The following is an 18350-nucleotide window of genomic DNA, read 5'->3' as shown; positions in this document are numbered from 1 at the left end:
GATCGTGGAGTCTGAAAGCTTCAGAGCCATGGGAACCGGGAAGCGACTTGGTTAAACGGAGTGTGTAAAGTAGAAGTGTACATTCCGATGCGACGACATAAGGACAAGGTGTTGTCGCATAAGCAAAGGCCGAGGTCTAGTCTTTGGCGTTAAAGGTGCCTTCAACTCTGGAATGAGTTCGCTTCAACTTTAAACGGCTCGAGCTTCGAAGCGCGATTTTGTTGGAAGAGTCGCCCTCAGTAGCCCTCTGATCGTCCATAGTCACTTCTCCAGTGGAAGAAACGCGCATACAGTCGGTATGTCCAGGAGGAATGTTCTCGACGTCGTGCTCGTGGTCGTTATTCCAGTCTACAGAGGTGTGGAGAGTTGCGGTTGTTTTTGGCGCCATGAGGCGCGGTTGCTCGCAGCTGGAACGTCGTACCGCTTAGTCGGCTTTGGCAAAGACCACGTCGTCTACCAGTACACACACCTTGGATGCTCGTGTCCATGGCGAGTGCAGGAGCTCTGATTTTGAGTGACTGTGTTGATTTGCCTGGGTGTTAAAAGGTCCCTGGCGTCGTGTGTTTCGTACGAGATCGCCAGTCGATGAAGTGCAGGTTGGGCAGCCAATGAGTCCACCAGAGAGAAGAGAGATCTAGGAGCCTCAGCGCCTTCATAATTGTTATAGTTTGCATTCTCGAGAGCCTTGGAAGCGTCCTTGATTCCGCGTCGAGCGAGTCGCATCTGGAGGTCCTGGTCGACCAGGGGATCTTGATGAAAGACATGCATATATGCTTCCCAGGGCCTAGAAATCTCGTTGTCGTTATCCTCAGAGATGTAGGAGTCGTTTTTAACGCTCGTGAGAGATCGCCTTTGGCGTTTCAATGGCGGACCAGTAGATGAGGATTCGTCGCCGTTGAAACTAGCGTCCAGGTCATTTGAAGACGAATTGTTGAGTAGACTGGGAGGATGAATCGACATATGTGTGTATGACGATGGAGAAAACGATGCTGGAAGACGAAAAGTGAAATTAGGCATTGTCGGCGTGAAGAATAGAAGGAGAATCATCCGGAGACGCGTTCTCGACTGTGATCGCGGTGTTTGTGCCTGTTAGTTTCGGAGGGTTTTCTCTCGGCATCACGGATGGAGTCGACTGGACACTGACACTTCACTCAAAACTTTTGGCCAACAAGGAGTCGCGTTGCTCACCAACCTAACGAAAATGTCTCCATTCTCAGCAACACTGCGACGCCTGGGCCCTTCATTACCTCGCTCAGCTCCTAAATCAACGCGCAGAGGGGCCGCCTCTGCTGGCCGTCTCCCACCAGAAAAACTACGCGCTCTCATCTCGCTGTACCACCAATCCGAGACGTTTATCAACGAAGACAATCTCATGCAACGAATAAACGAAGCGCTTATTGACAACAAGTCAAGGCCATACAATGAACTCCAGCTGAGGGACCTGACAGCTGCGTTGGAGAAGAGGCGGGACACTCCCAAGACGTCGTTGCAGACGAGTGTTTACGATGTCAAGCACCTGGGAGATGCACACTGGAGTTTGCAGAGGGTGAAGAGGGAGAGAGAGGCAGTTGCTGCGTTGTATGGGACGGACCCTACGCCTTTCAACCCTGCTGCGCCTGGGTTGGAGCTTGTCCAGGGAGAGTCAGCGCCAGCAAAGAAGGCAGAGTAGACACGCTAGTTTTTGCATGTGAGTTCTCGTGGTTTATTCGAAATTGTGACGTGCGATTGATATCATGTGCAGTTTATTTTATTCATACAGCTCTAATGATATTTCAATTCGATTCTGTCCAAATGACCCCAGGCATTGACGTGCTACACTACAATGACGAGGCCGGAGCACCTTCCGACGCTGGCTTGTCGGGCAAACCCAATGCTTTCGGAAGGGTTTCCTCACACCCACCAAGGAAGAGAAAGTCGGCATCATCATCTCCCATGGTTCGTTCATAATTGAACACGGCTACCTTTCCGCCATTGGCGCTTACTTCGCTGGCGTAGCCTGCAGCAGGGTATACCTGGTTCCGTCAGTTGCCTGGACAAGGCGGGGAGTGTTCGCAACTCACAGTAGACGATGTTCCGACGACAAGACATAAGTCTGCCTTTTCGACTAGGGTGTCGATGAGGGGAAGGTCGTGAGGCATTTCTCCGAACCACACTACTCCGGGACGAGCGAGGGACCCGCATTTCTTGCACCTAGGCAAGTTCTCTTCTGGGATTTCCGGATCGAGGACGGCTTGCTCTACAAGCTTTTCCGTCCCGGCAAGGCCCTCACAAATGGGAGAGCTTGTGTCGAGTTCGACGTGGTCACATTGGGTGCATTTTACGTCGAATAACCGGCCATGCATTTCGATGAGATACGGAGGGTCCTCCGGCAACGTTACTCCATCCCAACCTTGTAACACGCACTTCATCGCTCGTGGGCTTAGTCCATCGACGTTTTGGGTTATCAAGGTGAAGGAGGAACCCGGTGCAACGGTGTGGCGAATTCTTGGGATAGAAAAGGAAGCTAATGCGAGGTGGGCTGCATTGACATCCGCTTTGAGTGCGCTAGGGGCGAGTTAGGATCCGATAACAAGATTTCGGATAGAGTGCCGACGTACGCTTCTCGACGGTAATGATAGAACTGCCATACGAGGGATGGGTTATCTGCAAAGCCTTCAGGTGTAGCGAGCGACATCGCGTCATACTTTCTCCACATTCCACCTGCTCCTCTGAAGGTTGGTATTCCTTGTGAGGTTGTTAGATTCCATTTGAATCTGTAGTAGCCACTCTTACCTGACGCGGCTGAGAGGCCTGCGCCTGCGACTGCTATGATATTCTTTGCATTTCTGAGGACCTCTCTGAATTCTGCGATGCTGGTGGATGGCATAATTTCCTATATACTTAAGTATGAGTGGGTACGACGGTGGTATGTACGGAACTTGGCGGAGCCAAGGATGCTGACATAAGATCTTATCTGATACGTAATTGGAGTGAAACTGGGAGTCTGGCCTTTCGGGTGACGGATACTTTAACCACCTCGAGGCCTTTGACGGAAACCCCTTTTACTTACTTACTCTCGAGGCAATGTTGTCGCTTAGAAGACTTTCGTCGCTGGTCTTCGGTTTTGAAGAAACGGACCCACTTTGCGGGACGCTCAGAGCAGTCGACGTCCCAGTCTCCTCAGCTGACTGTCGCTCATGTTCCGACCCTTGTGACCTTGGTGCGCCAACTTTATCTGATAACGTCCAACTCCCCATTGACCACTTGTCGCCATCTGCTACTTCTCTTTCAACAGGCCACCATGATGCATACCCCAGACGCTTCGACATCGACATGGACACCCAAATGCTGGGGACAGTCAAGCCCTATCATCGCCAGGTGGGTCGCGCGAGCACCGCGTTTTTCAAATTTCACAGTGTTGTTGACGAAAACCGTTTGTGGAAACGCGACTAGATTGTTATTTCCACCGGAAAGTCCGACTGGGAACGCGACATTACAGACAACCGCTCTTCGCTAGCAGCTCACTTCAGCGACGTCTCGCACAGGGCCAACGTACCGAAACCTTCACCTGGGGCCAAAGGGCGGACTAACGGTAAAGGCGGGCGGGTCGCGGTCAACGGCCTGTTCAATACCTCGGACTCGGCTCGGATATCTGTCCTCAACGGCAGTCACAGGACAATATGTCAGGAGGACGACCACGAAACAGTCCTCGTTTTTCCTGACTACAAAATGGTTACCGAGGTCCGCAGGTCAATGCAAGGAGCAGAGGACCTCTGGGAGGGCGCAGTCAAACCGGACCTTGACCGCAAGGGCGCGTTTCTCGAAAAGTCTTTCCTCAAGACATGGGTCCTCCCCTATTCGTGTGTCATCCTCATCTGTGGGTTCTCAACTTCTTTGATTGCTTCCAAACCAAGCTTCTAACATCCCTCGACCCATAGGTTCGCACAAAAAGCGCGACAACAGATGTGGGATTGCTGCACCAAAACTAGAACACGGTTAGTCATTGCTCCTCGTTTTACCCGTTGATACCGGAAAGTATCCTTATCGCCTTTCCTCTGGATGTATAGCCTTCATCAAGTCATTGGAAGCCCAGGGGTGGGATGCAGACACTGAAATCGAGCATCCTTCTCTCACGATGGGTCCTCCTTTAGAAGACCTCCCGGTCACCCCCGAGGAAAGGGAGGAAAATATAGCCGCTCAGCTCAGGGAGAGTGCGGACTCGAAGCGGGCTCTCATTGTCAAAGTCTCACATGTGGGTGGTCACAAGTACGCCGGTAATTGTATCGTAAGTGTTCCTCTAGACACTTTCCTTACTCTTTCTATCACTCCTACCAAACGGCTTAGACCTTTAGCCGTCTCCCGACTTCCTTTTCCCTCGGGTGAAACATATGGCTGACTCTGGCGTGATTTCTATCCGTCCTTGAACAGATCTATACACCTTCTGGGTCCGGTCTGTGGTATGGCCGGGTAACCCCTCACGACGTTGATTCCGTTGTCGAGAATACCCTCATCAAAGGTCTCGTCCTTCCGCCTCTCCTACGTGGTGGAATCAACCTTTCGCGACCTAACTGCAAAAGCCTTAACGACTGGTAGCGAGTCCGCTATCAGTCTTCCTCCTCTATGCCCCCAGCATCTATCGCATTTGGTATCGGTACGCAACTATATCCCGTCCCTTCATCGTTTAATCTCCCCATTGCCCTCCCTTACTCCTGCCATCCCCTGGACTTGATCTCACTCGCTGCGCCTACAAAATTACTTTTGGGGTTCTGAGTTTCGACATCTTCTTTTCCTTTGGTTTTGGGAAAATTCGAGTCTCAATCTAAGAGACCTCGTTATTTCCAAGTAGTCCCCCCCCCCCTTTCTCCTGTCACGATTTCAGACGTCTTTCCACGACAGCAAGCAGCATTCCTATTTATTTCAACATATAACTTATCGTATCTTAGACCTTCTGTACCACTAGTCGTAATTCAGCATTGGTTTTGTATCTACTATATCTCTTTCCCCCTTTCTTTGGGCTTTCCTAGCCAATTACCTACCCCCAGACTTTTTCCTGGTCGTACGACATTCGATCCACCCAATAGACCGTGTTTTTCTATCAACATTCCTTGACGACACGGCTGCGAACATTGACCATGAAGTGCCCCTTTTTCCCCTTGGAGTTTTCCCCTCGTGGTTGCTCAAACCTCGGTTGGTTTGCTTCCGCCGACATCCCCAGAGTTTGTTAAGCTTGGTCGCTACCCCCACAGTCACATCGTCATCGCCTGTCATTACCCTTTCCTTCTCCCCAGAGTGCTTGGTTCTGGATGCAGCCGACGCCCGTTTCTGCCCGTTCGATGGACAGGGTGGTGCGTCTCAGTCCGTCCCACCAGGTCCCAACCTCCTCCTAATTCCGGATCTTGGTGGACCGCATGCATCACCTTGGGACGATTTTTCCCTTGCCTGAGGGTCGTCGCAGGTCTAGACCCCTGTATGCTATGTATTAGGTTCGAATCCTTGCTCGGCCGCCTTTTTTTCGCGCTCGTTTCATGATTGCTCGGTCTCACCCCAACCTTGACTGGCTTGGCTCCTATGCACTCCCCAATTTCGCATAGTGCATACTACTTATAGCTGGCTCTCGCGCAAACACGAACGGCACGATTCAATTCTGTATTTCAAAGTTGGTGATCGGTAGCGGATTGAATGCGACGATTCTGTACTGTACATTGCGGTTGAGTATGCGAAGCGGGGGCGAGAATGAAGCAGTGAAGTAATAAGAGAAAAGGAAAGCAGAGGCAAGTGATAAGGATATATGTACAAGCTAGCGAAGTAGGGGGAACTTGGAAGTCCGTTGGAAAGGCTCCCCCCTGGATAGCGAGGAAAGGATGGGATAGTCCCTTTCTTCGTTTTAAAGTACAGAGCAGGGTAAGGGTGGTTGGTCATTATCGGGTAAGGTGGTAAGGATATGACGACTGGGGCATAGCGATGATTGATGGGGAAAAGCAGAGAGAGAGCATAGATAGTGGGAATAATGAAATGGCGAGCAAGCTTAGAAATGGATGGAGGGTGTCGAAGGATACGAAGAGGGAGAAGAGGAAAGCAGCGTAAAACCCAAGAAAAAATGATGATGATATGGATGGAGGCAGGGTTCATTTCCTATGCGGTCGAGGAATGAAGCATGATGCGATTGCAAGCGAGAGACCAAGTGCGAGTGTTCGGTGTTCGTGTCAATGGATGGTCTGATCATGTCGTCTGGCGTGAAGTGCGGGAGCAGTAAGTTCCATGCGATGCACGACAGGGTGAGCGGAAGTGAGGTCGACTCGAATGTCTAGGCCATAGCAGCCCAGAGCGTCATTAGCCTAGCTGGCGACTGGCGAAGGTGAGTGGAACCGTGGCATCCAAGGGGACGGGGTATGGCGGTTAATGAAGGCTGAATCTATCTGTGTCTAGGAATGTGAAGGCCATGTACAGGGGTAACACATTGGGTAACCGGTTCCAAGCGGTCGAGATGCGGTAATGAGTGGATGAAGAGATGAAGTATGAGGACATGTCACGAAGAACTCTCCGTTAATATTGCACTCGTGACGTCATATCGTCCCGAGAGTGATGAGGTGGGGGTTTCGCAGAGAGTGCAATCGACGGACAAGTCGACTGCGAGGTGAGTCGGAGGGAGGGAAGGGAGCCCAAGGGCGTGACTCTCCAAGGAACAACGGCCTCGAGAGACAAAAATGGATATATGCACGTATATCCCATCGCACACCCGCGATCCTCCTCCCCCCGCATTGTCGTGAGAGACGACAAAGCAAGAGGCCAGCCACAAAACACACTTGCCCTTTTAGAAATCCCCAAAATCAATCTCGCTGTCCACCCACTTGACCTCCTTCCGCTTCGCATTGGCGAGGCGGCCGGCGCTGGTACTATAGTCATATGCCTCGTCCTCCGTCGTTGGCTCTTGTTTCTCGTCCTGGAGCTTCTTCGACCGTGATTTACTTGTCGAGAATGTGACCCCGTCGTGGCTGCCGACGCTCCCGTTCCTTGAAGGAGGATGGGAGGCAGCGGGGGAATCGTGGCCGTTGAGGTTAGGTTGGGTGGTCCAGTCGTTGTCTCGGTTCCTCATCGCATGGGCAGCCATGCTTGCCACCACACTCTCGCCGCCGCTGTAGGTGAATCCGCGGAAGTTCTCCTGGACACTGCTTGTCAATGGCGTGCCGGCGTGCTTCTTGGCCGCCTTCTTTGAAGGTTTGATCTGGATGCTGGCGGATTTGGGAGGATGTTCATTCTTCTCCTTGTTTGCGTGAAGTTCCCAACCAAGAGGGCCGTTAGGGGTATGGTGGCCCATGTTCTTCTCCTTCTCGTATGCGTTGACCCAATCTTCACTGGGATCATCCTCGTCCAGCCATTCCTTCCCGCCCTTGTCGCTCGAGTATCCGAGATCATCGTGGTCGTCCTCATCGTCCAGGAACATCCCGGCGAGTTTGGGGTCGCGAATGTCGGCTTCCGTGAACTCCGGGTCAAAGTTGTTGGTGGATTCATCGGACTCCACAACGGGCTTGAAAGGCGGAGTGACTTGCTTGAGGGACAGGGCGGTCCAGTCAATGCATGAGAAGAATGGGTGTTCCTTGAGTTCTTCAGCATCACGTTGCGCACCCAGTCGATGCTTGGGATTGCGGTTGAGGAGCTGGCCATAAAATTAGCTTGTGGATCCCAAAGATGAGGATAGATAAGATAACTGACCCCCTTGACAAATTGCTTCCCGTCCTCTCCAATGACGCCCTTTGGGAACCTAATCTTCCCGAAACAGATGTTTTTATACATCTGCTGGACATCTTCCGCGTAGAACGGACTCCATCCACAGCACATCTCGAATAGCAAAACTCCCAAACTCCAAAAGTCGACAATCTTGGAATACCCTTGCTCGTCGAGGAGGATTTCAGGGGCAAGATACTCGGTCGTACCGCAGAAGGTGGTGGTAAGCTCGTCGGCTCTGAGGTTGGCCTTCGAGAGTCCGAAATCACACAGGGCGACGTGACCTGTGGCGTCGAGGAGGATGTTTTCGGGCTTGAGATCCCGATACACGATGTTGAATTTGTGGAGGTGTTCCAAAGCCAAGATGAGCTCCGCAACATAGAACCGAGCCCGCTCCTCGCTGAATCTGGTTTCTCGTTGCAGGTGCCAGAAAAGTTCTCCGCCGCTCTTGAAGTCGGTGACGAGGTAGAGGTCCATATCAGTTTGGAAGCTGAATTTAAGGCCGACAAGGAAGGGACATGAGAGGGAATATTGAAGGATCTTGCGTTCGCCGATCGTGTGCGCCACCTCCTTCTTGGCAATAATCTCCTTCTTGGAGAGAACCTTCATGGCGTAGATACGTTTTGTGTCCTTCTTGCGTACCTGGAACACCTTGCCAAAGGTGCCTCGTCCGATGAGTTTGAGGAATTCGAAATCGCGTGGGGTGAGCGCGCGCTTGGTCTATGGAGTGGAGCATCGATGTTGGTGACAATTGAAATCTGACAAACGGGTGAATGACGAACCTTGTACTGTTCATAGGTGATTTGGACTCGAATTTCTCCTGTGACGAGCTCGTTTTCGTAGGGTTTGAGTCTGCGGGAAGAGAGGAATGAGTATCGGATCATCGGGCTTAATTGATAAAGGACCGACTTGAACCACTGGTCAACGGTGTGGTCGTGGACGAGGATGGGTTTGATTTGAACGGTGCCCAAGAAACCCTGGTCAGATGCTGCACGATCGTACACGTTGAGTGTGATTTGAGAGTCTTCTGATGTCACATCGCTGCAAGCAGTGTGGAGTCAGACGCCTTTTTCGCTGGCAAAAAAGCAGGGTAACACGCACAAAGAGACCTCGTGTTTCCAGACGGGATTGTGTGCTGATAGTCGAGAAAAGAGGCCACCGGCGTTTGTGCTGGTGTTTGAGGATGTGCTCGATGTGCTCGATGTGCGCACTGAGGGTGCCGAAGGAGGGTGGAGGTGGATTGACGTCGTGCTTGGAGTCTTCTGGACCACGGGCCTACCCGCCTTGGCCGCCGCTGCTGAGGCTTTTGCATGGATTGCGCCTAGAGCTGAGAGGGCGCTGCTACTTGTGTCTCTGGATATGCTGGGTGTCGACGGGGAGCAGCTGAGGCTGTTGATTGCGGTTGCGACGCCCTTGACCTCCTTGTCGCCCTCGTCTGTGGGGTCGCGGGAAACGAATTCGTTCTGCTCGAACTGGACGACGACGTAAGGGCGTGCATGGACGCTGCGGACGTTGAGGGCGCGTGCGCTGATGAGCTTGACATGTATCTGTCCTCTGGATGCGCTGAGAGGGGAAGATGAGGAGGGGCTTGGGGAGGACATGGTGGTCGCGGGGAGAGGTTTTCGGTGAGTCAGGGCCGAGATAGCTTGTGGCCAGCCAATCATGAATCGCGTGACGACAATGCGAGTTGTTGTTGGTGGGAGAGGTTCAAGTTTTGGAAGAGCATTGTGGACTTCGACTCGCATTGGAGCGGGAAAAATTGGAGGAACATCCATTGTCCGTGGGTCTACATTTTATAGGTTTATACACTAAATTCGACCTCTTGCTTCCTTAAGCAGTTTCAAGGTCATTCCGATCCCAAGTCCCATGCTCAAAACCCGTTTAAAGCTTCCTGGATCTGAGATTCTCCGAATCAGTCCCCTATCCAATTCAAACAATTTCCAAACCCACAGATGCTTCCAAAAATCCCTCCAGTCAGCCCTCCTGCACCCACTTCGCTCAGGTGCTGCCATGGCTCCCCAAGTCGCTGAATCCCCTCCTCCAGCCCAACGTACAGTAGGCTCACCGCTCCAAGTCGTCCTCCTTCCTTTGCTGCCCCCTTGATAGCACCGAGCATCACTCTATAGTTCTTCGTCTTTTTGTAAAAGTACCACCCTTGTACCGTCGTCGGTGGCCGGTGCACATTTTCAGCCAGGAACCGCATCGACGCCGCACGCCCCCCACGCATGCATCCAATGGCACATCCCAGTGACGCTGCCCCCAGTGGCACCTGGTAGAGACGCGGAGGAATCGTCAAGTAGATCGCTGCTGGCGTTGACGTCGCGTTCTCCTCGTCGTCCATATCCAACCTGGTTCTGAATCCCACGATCCGCTGGAATCCTGGCTTCCCTGGCTCGGGTACACAACTGAATCCGGTCCTACGGTTCCGAGATACCTTTTTCAAACCTCGCTCCTGCCTCTTTCGTCCGCAACTCGATATCACAACATGCAGAAATACAAGCTCGAGAAGGCAAGTCTATGGCAAATTGACTTTTTAGGCCCTGTCGTCCTCTCTATGTCATCACTTTCATAAAACCTTCCTTGCTTCTTTCTCTCTGCGCATCTTTCCGAATCGTTGGGCGTTGCTCTTATCATGCGCCATGACGGAATCCGCTCCTCTGCTGGGTCGGGCTCTCCTTATCTGGGTATCTATCGTACGCCTCTGGCTGTGCGTCGATGTCGTGCTCATGTCTCTACCTGCCTTCCCAGGGGTACGAACGTGGCATCCACGGCTAAACGTGCTCGTAATGTCGGTGTATCCATTGCTGTCATCGCTGCAATGGATTCCTAATCGCGTAGGCTCGACTCGACCTGAGGGGCCTCCGACCTCTTCAGCGGAACAACGCAGGAACCAGAATTCAAATGATCGCCCCGACGGGAATTCCTTATCCTCCCAACTGCACTGACGAACGAGGGGTGTTCTATTCATGAGGAAGTTGCCACTCGATTGTGCGTCGATAGCGAGAAAACGGAACCCAGGGATAGCGATCGCATCCGGCCTGGTGACCACCACTACCCTGGCGCGTGTATCGTTCAACCCGAGATAAGGATAAGCGGTATGGCAGATAACGCTCGCAGAGCGAAATGAACTGAACTTGTCCCATGCCTCTGAAATTCATTTCCGTCCCGACTTTACAGGGCGTGGGGGTGGTTACCTCGGTTGGAGAGGGCGCTAGGCTTCAGCTGGTTACGACGGCTTGTGAAGTGTAGTGTTATCAGACACCCTTCACTCCCGCGACAGGTCAAGGCTTGGGACGGGAATGGCAGGTCAAAACCAGGGCTATTGGTCAAATTGGTAAGACCAAAGGTTCTGGGACGGGGAGTCGGGTCAGATGTGTGATATGGGGGAGGTAGGTATCCTTTTCAGGGCTCGCGCCACTGCACCAATAGCCATAATTTCATGCTTGAAACGACTAACAGGGCCCAATGTCCTAGGATGCTCTAACACCCTGAAGGAAGACGTTCCCTGGTACGAATCGTTCTTTTTTGGTATCAACGAAACGCTAATACCCAATCACCTGAACCGCGCTGGTAGAATCCCGACGCTTGGATGACGGTTCTACGAATCAGCAACCAAAAATAGCGCTCCAAGTAGCGTCCAGCGCCACAGCGCCAATGACTCTTTGTGCTCGTCATCCGGACGTACATTCGAATCATTGTTGTTAACTTCCTTGCAAGCTTATGGTTAAAAGTATCCTTGCTCGCACTTCGAATTCACTCCAGCCGCGGCAGTGCGCTGCATTCTGATTTCGCCTGCCTCTTCCCTGGATCTGCAGCTGTCCACGAACCTATATACCTCGGCTTCGATGAGACAGTTACGTCTCAGATACAAAGTAAGTGGCGGCTGTTGTCCCCTGTGAGGTGTGTAGTGGATGAGGTTGATGTGCCATTCCATACTGTATTTGTGAGTTTGACAGGGAGTGGTGACGCCAGTTCGCCGAGCCCGACATACGATCGACGTCATCCCGCTGTTGCAGTAGCGAAGTTGTATGCAAGCCCTTACCTCGTGGATCCTGTCTTTGTTCGAAATCCTTGCACCAGGGTAATAAAACGATGTTGTATGAAAGAGCCGCTTTATCGTTTCCTTTGTTCACTCCCGCCATATTTTGGACGATCGTCCCGAGTCCCGAGAATTCGGTGCACAGGAAAACCTGTTGTGCTGAATATCTTCCCAATAACCATGTCAAGCGATTGTTGAGGATTACGGAGGCGGAACTCTGGAATCTCTGGGACGTCGGGACGTCGGGACGGAAAGCGAATCCCAGGGATAAGAATCCCGCTTCATCAGGAAAGAGGGAGTCTGAGGGACTCATCCCATTGTGGCCAAGAATGATTCGAATCCATTGATAGGGATGATGGAAGGCTGCGATAAGGAGTTATGCGGTATATGGTATCATACTCCTGACAAGCGAGGGAGAAATTGTAGTTGATGAGAGACAAACTGAGAAGGAAGGAGAAAGGGGTGGTGTCGAATGAATAGACCGCTCCACGACTACACTGAATGGTGGTTACTTGGACCAGCCTCCTTGGTGCACGGAGGGAACGAACTTGGTTGCCCTCGTTGGCCTCCTTCGCCTTGCTCCTGCTCCCGACATTCGCGATTCCCAGAAGAAATCCGATGAGGGAGCAAGCGATGCGATTGAAATTTTTCAATAACGGAACGATTTTGATTTCAACTGCATTGTCTATCCTACCGAACTTCGAATGGAAGGAACGTGGGCAATCGCTGGGGTGATCAAAGCCCTTGGGCGCGCGCCAAGCGCCCGAAACTGGCCTCGAGGCTCACGGCGCCTATCTCGGGATGCTAATAGGGGTCCCATCACCCTTCGCCTCGGTCTGTCAGGGATCGGGGGGCGGTGCGATGAATTGATTCATCTTCATTTCATAGGCGAGATGGAACTTTTTCACCCTCGAATGTCATGAAATTTTCACTCGATGATGGACGAAAACAAGGGAACACCTTCTGGAGATAGTCGAGGCGTATGTACAAGCATCGGCGAGTGCGTCAGGACGCGTTCCCGTAAGTACTATGAATGAATCAATTGAGTTGGGGATGGGAAGGGAACAATCGGAAGAGGGGCCCTGGCTTGTCGACGTCGACGCCTGGGCGAAGACGATTGCGTGGAATTTGCGACACTCAGGTGCGCGACGACAGAGGATGATTGAGGCTATGTTTAGCACATCATCGTTTTAGAGTCTGAGGGGAGCTTCGCGCTGCTTCGCGAATTGCGTGGGTGGCGGGAGTATGTGGACACCGGTCAGCACCTGTCAGCACCTACGTTAAAGGGGTTGGTTCATGAACGTAACGACGCCAATCCTTCCTCTATGATTGTGTCGGCCGAAGATCGAGCTCGGGAGTTTCTGCTTTGTTGTACGTACACAAGCAAATCAGACGGTGTCGTTACATAGAAAGTTTCGAGGTCTCGAGAAGAGCACGATGATAGCTCAAGTGATTGAACACCTGAACAATGGTACGGATCGTTGCACATAGGCTCAGGCTAAGATGTGAGATGTACACCCCGACTCCACTCTTCTCAGTAGGTAAGCCTGAGCCTCTGACCAGTCTGCGGAGTAGAAGAGCATGTAGCAAGTTACACAGACAAATATATACTTGTCGGGGATGAGATGAGCGGAGTGGAGCCCTAATCCGATAATTTGCTAAATCTGATCTTGACGGAAGTGGACGAAGCTGAGCGGCCTGAGCCCGTTTCTGAAGGCCTTTGGCGGTTGTTTGACGGGCCCTGGAAGGTGGTCGTCGGTACGGATTTTGCCCGATGGAGCCTAGCTTGAGCTTGGTGTCGTAACACTGCCGGGGAACCAGATGGTTCTTGCATGCTTGGAGGAAGCAGGAGCGCGAAAGTCCGGTTACTTGCTAGACACCTGGAACGAGGGTGGAATCCTGGATTTCTCCTGTGCAGATCATCCCCCCTATTCCTCGGAAAGGAAGTCCGATCGTGAATTCGAATTCAAGGTTCATCGTCCGGCGTCTAAAAGATTTTTCGAACGTCACATTTGTCACAAGTTCGCCGTTTGGTATGTCGAAAGCGAGAGCCTTGAGTGTTGCGGTCCTTGTTGGTTGTTGTCAGTGTTGGAGCAGTGCAGCGACAAGGGGATAACGAGAAGGGATAGAGTCTCGGGGATCGCGACAACGGGCATGCAGGAATGCATTCAGTATGTACCTGGCACAATGCCCTTGTTTCAGGTGTTATCGCTCATCCACCTCGAACCAAAGAGACTAGTAGTCAAGTCACGTCAAGTCACGAGTTTAAACCACCCAATAAACAAAGGGAAGGAAGAGTCTTGAGAGAAACTCATACTTTAATGTGAAACGTGAAGGGATGTCAAAAGCAGGAGAAGGTGGGATGAGGTGTGGATTGCATCATCAAAGACGCAGCCGTACTATTCAGGGTAAGAGGAAAGTGTGAATAATTGAACATACCAGATTCCCAGCTCCTCTGCCGTTGCGAGGCTCAGACTATAGGTACTAACCACGTCTGGAATCGGGGTCCTTTCATTTTCTCTTCACACTCTCCATTCGGGAGTTCATGCTCAGGAGCATGGCAACGCCCCAGTTCCTCACCTCGATGCGCCCCGAAAAGGAGCATCGGGGCCGTTGACGATGTATCCTCCTGCTGAATGTGCATATCCAAGTACCGGGTTCACTCAGAAGACCCAAGGGACCTTCAAGTCCATATTCAATTCCCGCCACCGCCTCCGCCATGTGCGGTTTGAACATAGCTGATTGGTTGCTTTGGAGGGGAATGATTTGTTATCGGCTGCTGGTAGCTTTTATGGCTCTTTGTGATAAGGGTGTAAATTGCTTGAGCTCTGGTGGATGCAGGACTTCAAGACCTGAGTACGTGGATGGCCTCTGATGCGCACTCCTTTGAATCTGCTCAACAGTCGCGATCGTGTATAGCTGGATGTCCGAACGGCGTAAGGATCCCGAGATGCAAGGAGTTCGCAAGGAGTAGTTTGCAATAAACGAGTCAACTGACTCAATGGCTCAAATCTAGCTTTGTCGCCCAGATGACCATACCGGGGCTCGGGCTGACGCCCATCGTCCCACTGGAGCCAGTCGGGACTAGGCACTGAAGAAACGATGGCATTTCATGAATCATTGAATCGAACTTCAGGGCTGGACTCAATATAGCGCTGCTCATAGCGGAAATCCGGGTGCCCTGCTACGACCCGCCCCAAGGGTCTCGGTTCCGAGATTCAAGTACCAGGCCATGGTTCGGATTCCAAGGTGTCAGCACTCTGAGCCCTAGCTGTGAGAGAAGCGACTCGGAAGCCTATAAATGCGCCTGACACCGGTCACCAGCGCTACTAACGGAGGCAGAGAAGTGCCCTGAGAGATAGCAAGATAAGGGCAGGTCTATGGTCTTCTCTTCGTAAATGGAGCAGAAGCAATTGGGGACAGTTTCTTCCAAGGTAGAATGGTCACTTTAGCTCCTCAAACGGTGCTTCTGAATCCGCGACAAAGTATTCAGGGTCAGCTTGGCCAGTGACATAAAGGAGCTCAGCATGACTGATTGGTTGACGCGAATGAATGAAAAAGATGGACAACGCTTCTCGCGCTGCCATAGCAGGAGAGATAGGGATTAAAGCCATAATCGCTCAGCAGATTTTGCTCACCCTGGAAACGTAGCACTATGTTTATTCAGTGGAGGAAGCACGACTAGCGACAATAATTTGTTTTATGGACCCTTACAGGGTTCGAAGCCTGTGTTTGCTTTCTCTCTGGGTGCTAGAGAGGAGAGGGTCCGAGGAAGTGCTTCCTCTATCACTGAATTGTTGTATCCTCAATAAGCTGTAATTGCAAGCATCACTGGAATAGTACTAGTATGCTCACTGCAACGGCATGCGTGTTCGCATTCGATACGACCATACCGCTGCACCGTCTCAACTCAGTCCTACGATGTATCGGGTAGGGCCTTTCTGTCTTGACTGGGAAAGTTAAATTTAGCGTAAGCTACAAGTCGTGATCACCATCACCTGAGTCATCAGATGGGATGGATGAAAGAGACGCAGAATGAGCTCACCCTCGTGGTGGGCGCTAAGCGGACCTAATCAGGCTCGTATCACATCTTTGCCTACTGACCTGTCTTCTAGACAGCGTATCTATACTTACTACTGACAGGGGCAAGTGGAGGGAAGGTACGTGACGACATACATGTTTAATGAGTCGACGCACTGGAACTTCGAATCGAAGTTGAAATACAGTGTGAGTTCCATTTACTTAAGCTTCGGGAAGGTCCATAGGGAATGGTGATCCACTATCTACTAGTCGTGGTCAGGGCCTTTCGTCCGCGTCGGACATCCCTTGAGAAAAGGTGCCAAAATGGTCGTTTTCCTAAATTGGAAGGATTATACCTATTTTAGTCATCAGGTGGACCAAACTAAAAATAGACAGAGTGTGCTATTTTCGTTGACCTTCGCCCAGCAGGCGGATCTACGACGGGACACCAGATAACTGAGACCTAAACGTGCGAGAAGAATTCAGAAGTGCGATGTTTGAAAGCTGATAAGCTCCTCAGTTCGGGTCTTCGATTTGTCTACTCGAGGCACCACACACTGGCAGGTGGTAGTGCTTCACGAATCGTAAAGATTGGGTAAATTCCAACATCCAGGAGGAAGCACAGTCATACGCATGGAATTATCTACCATCGAAACCAAAAGTTCGTTTTCTCTTCTGCTCCTCGATTATCGCTGGTGTGTTAAAATTCTGCAGTAGCTCTCGATATAGCCCACGGGCTTCCAGCTTCATAAAAGTCCATGGGATACAACCCAATCGTATCCTTCTCGTGCTTCCTCACCACCTTCGTCTCCTTCCAACTCGGTTTCTTCCCGACAGCAACGGCTGTTTCATATGGGCTAAGGAGAGGCTTTTCAAATGCATATCCCCAGTCTATGGAAAGCCTGGGACACGATGTTTGGATGAAGGTCGAGATGTGCGGGTTGAATAGGGAAAGTTTCGCCGGGGAGAGCTCGGAGAGCAGAATTTGAACGTAAGGGATGCTGATATTGGATGCTTCCAACTGGCGGGTGATCGCCTTCAGCGTTCATTGTCAGACGAGTGTCCAAAGATAATCATAGTCGGAGCTAAACGCACCTGGAGTTGTTTGAAGTTTCCCTGTCTACCGAGGGTTCCAAGGATTACCCCCCAAATGGGTGTTTCTTCTGCAGGTCGGTTCTCAGGCGAGAGCGCCTGGATGCTGCGCTGCGCAGTCTGAACTGCTTCATCGCGGATGGCCTGCATTTGATGGTGATCGTAACGTTCCCGAGTCAATTTCTTTGAATAAGGATCGTAACGGAATGCTGGGACGCTTGGATTTGCAATCATGATGGATTCCAAGTGGAAACGACCGTCACCAAGATAACTGCGGGTCCTGGTGAGTGTGGCTCAGGAAATGGAAAAGAACTGGAGACAGACATAAGTGCATCGACGTCGCTGAGCTGGGGAGCGGTGCATCCCAGAATCTCACCGGGAGATAGCGGCTTTGACCTCGGGATGATGGCATCGTATGCTCCCGTCCAAAGTTGACGCTTCCGTTGGGAGGAGTTATTCTCGCTTTCCACAGGGAGTTCCGCTGCGAGGTCCTCCTTCAGCCGTTGAAGTGCCGCCACAAATTGGATGGTCGATACGAGTGCCAGTTTCGTGGGGATTTTCTTCACGAGATGGCCTCCATCGCTCTTCTCTGTGCTAGGAGAAGAACCCTCCAAAAGCAGTTGCTTACTGGGCCCGATCTGGCACCCAGGTGCGACACGGCTTCGTTGTTCCTCATCATCTAGGAGCGTCTCATGGAAGGTCTGGCGATCGTCGGGGAAGTTCATTCTGATCGTTTCAGCGAGGTGCATAGAGTCGATGCCAATTTCGACAAAAACGTATAGAGTTTTGATGGTCGTGACGTTCATGGGGACTGCGTGAAAAATGACTGAGCTTCAGCATACTTGGTGAACTGAGTTGGCGCACCTAAACAGCTGTGTCCATAATGGACCATCATGTCGCATCCTAGAGCAACAGCAGTGTAATCATCAATACAGCAAGCTCCGTATGTGACGTCCCCCATGATAACCGTCAGAGCATCAGTGAACCTACCAAACGTCCCCATTCAATGCCACTGTCAGCGACCATACAACGATATCTTGCGCACCGCTCGATTATATCCGCGATTGTGCAAGCGAACATTTGAAGACCCTCGGGCATTTGAAGGGCAACCATTTTTGCCTCGTTCTTCCTGACATGATGGATCGTCTTGTGGATTTCAAAAGAATAATGGGATGGAAGAGTCTTGATCGCTGCGTTGAGTTGCTCGTTTTCCAAGATTTCGGGAGGAATTTGGTGGCTCAAGACAGGCCTAGCTCCTGGTTTGGAGGATTTGGCAGTTTTAGTGCCCACAAAGCGTTTTCTGGGTTTGGCCACCGAGGAAGAGGGTTTGACACTGGGAGATTCTGTTGCCGACATGTCGAAGGACCGATGAAGCCTAAATAAGTGGAATTATTTGATTTGATAATTGGGCATCGGTGGCAATAGTCCAGTATTCCCACAGCAGCATGAGCGCCGAACTGAATCGCGTCACTCTCGGTTTACTCTCATCACTACGCTG

At 51.5% G+C, this 18350-nt stretch overlaps 6 protein-coding genes across 6 annotated transcripts; 2 read left to right on the top strand and 4 right to left on the bottom strand.

Annotated features, from left to right (window-relative positions):
* Positions 1 to 136: 136 nt before the first annotated feature.
* Positions 137 to 960, bottom strand: CC1G_00085 (hypothetical protein; the record flags this gene model as incomplete). The annotated part of the gene is made up of 2 exons (XM_001836897.2): positions 137 to 407; positions 470 to 960. 2 exons carry the CDS (start codon positions 958 to 960, stop codon positions 137 to 139), a joined length of 762 nt encoding a protein of 253 aa, XP_001836949.2.
* Positions 961 to 1201: 241 nt separating this feature from the next.
* CC1G_00084 (hypothetical protein) lies at positions 1202 to 1669 on the top strand (the record flags this gene model as incomplete). Its single annotated transcript, XM_001836896.1, has 1 exon — positions 1202 to 1669. One exon carries the CDS (start codon positions 1202 to 1204, stop codon positions 1667 to 1669), a length of 468 nt encoding a protein of 155 aa, XP_001836948.1.
* A 118-nt stretch (positions 1670 to 1787) lies between these two features.
* CC1G_00083 (sirtuin 5) lies at positions 1788 to 2866 on the bottom strand (the record flags this gene model as incomplete). Its single annotated transcript, XM_001836895.2, has 4 exons — positions 1788 to 2012; positions 2061 to 2544; positions 2598 to 2724; positions 2773 to 2866. 4 exons carry the CDS (start codon positions 2864 to 2866, stop codon positions 1818 to 1820), a joined length of 900 nt encoding a protein of 299 aa, XP_001836947.2. The 3' UTR covers positions 1788 to 1817.
* Positions 2867 to 3063: 197 nt separating this feature from the next.
* Positions 3064 to 4572, top strand: CC1G_00082 (hypothetical protein; the record flags this gene model as incomplete). The annotated part of the gene is made up of 6 exons (XM_001836894.2): positions 3064 to 3199; positions 3275 to 3357; positions 3433 to 3856; positions 3918 to 3974; positions 4047 to 4264; positions 4408 to 4572. The coding sequence occupies 6 exons, from the start codon at positions 3064 to 3066 to the stop codon at positions 4570 to 4572; spliced, it is 1083 nt and encodes a 360-aa protein (XP_001836946.2).
* A 2218-nt stretch (positions 4573 to 6790) lies between these two features.
* Positions 6791 to 9302, bottom strand: CC1G_00081 (AGC/Akt protein kinase; the record flags this gene model as incomplete). The annotated part of the gene is made up of 5 exons (XM_001836893.1): positions 6791 to 7633; positions 7690 to 8421; positions 8484 to 8553; positions 8611 to 8742; positions 8803 to 9302. The coding sequence occupies 5 exons, from the start codon at positions 9300 to 9302 to the stop codon at positions 6791 to 6793; spliced, it is 2277 nt and encodes a 758-aa protein (XP_001836945.1).
* A 7158-nt stretch (positions 9303 to 16460) lies between these two features.
* Positions 16461 to 18208, bottom strand: CC1G_00080 (diphthamide synthesis protein; the record flags this gene model as incomplete). The annotated part of the gene is made up of 5 exons (XM_001836892.2): positions 16461 to 16796; positions 16856 to 17132; positions 17177 to 17663; positions 17717 to 17838; positions 17898 to 18208. 5 exons carry the CDS (start codon positions 18206 to 18208, stop codon positions 16461 to 16463), a joined length of 1533 nt encoding a protein of 510 aa, XP_001836944.2.
* Positions 18209 to 18350: the final 142 nt, after the last annotated feature.

The sequence above is a fragment of the Coprinopsis cinerea genome (assembly GCF_000182895.1).
Source record: "Coprinopsis cinerea okayama7#130 chromosome 5 map unlocalized cont3.5, whole genome shotgun sequence".
Taxonomy (NCBI): Eukaryota; Fungi; Basidiomycota; class Agaricomycetes; order Agaricales; family Psathyrellaceae; genus Coprinopsis; species Coprinopsis cinerea.
The sequence above is the reverse complement of the archived record's forward strand: the minus strand, read 5'-3'. Positions and strand labels throughout refer to the sequence as shown.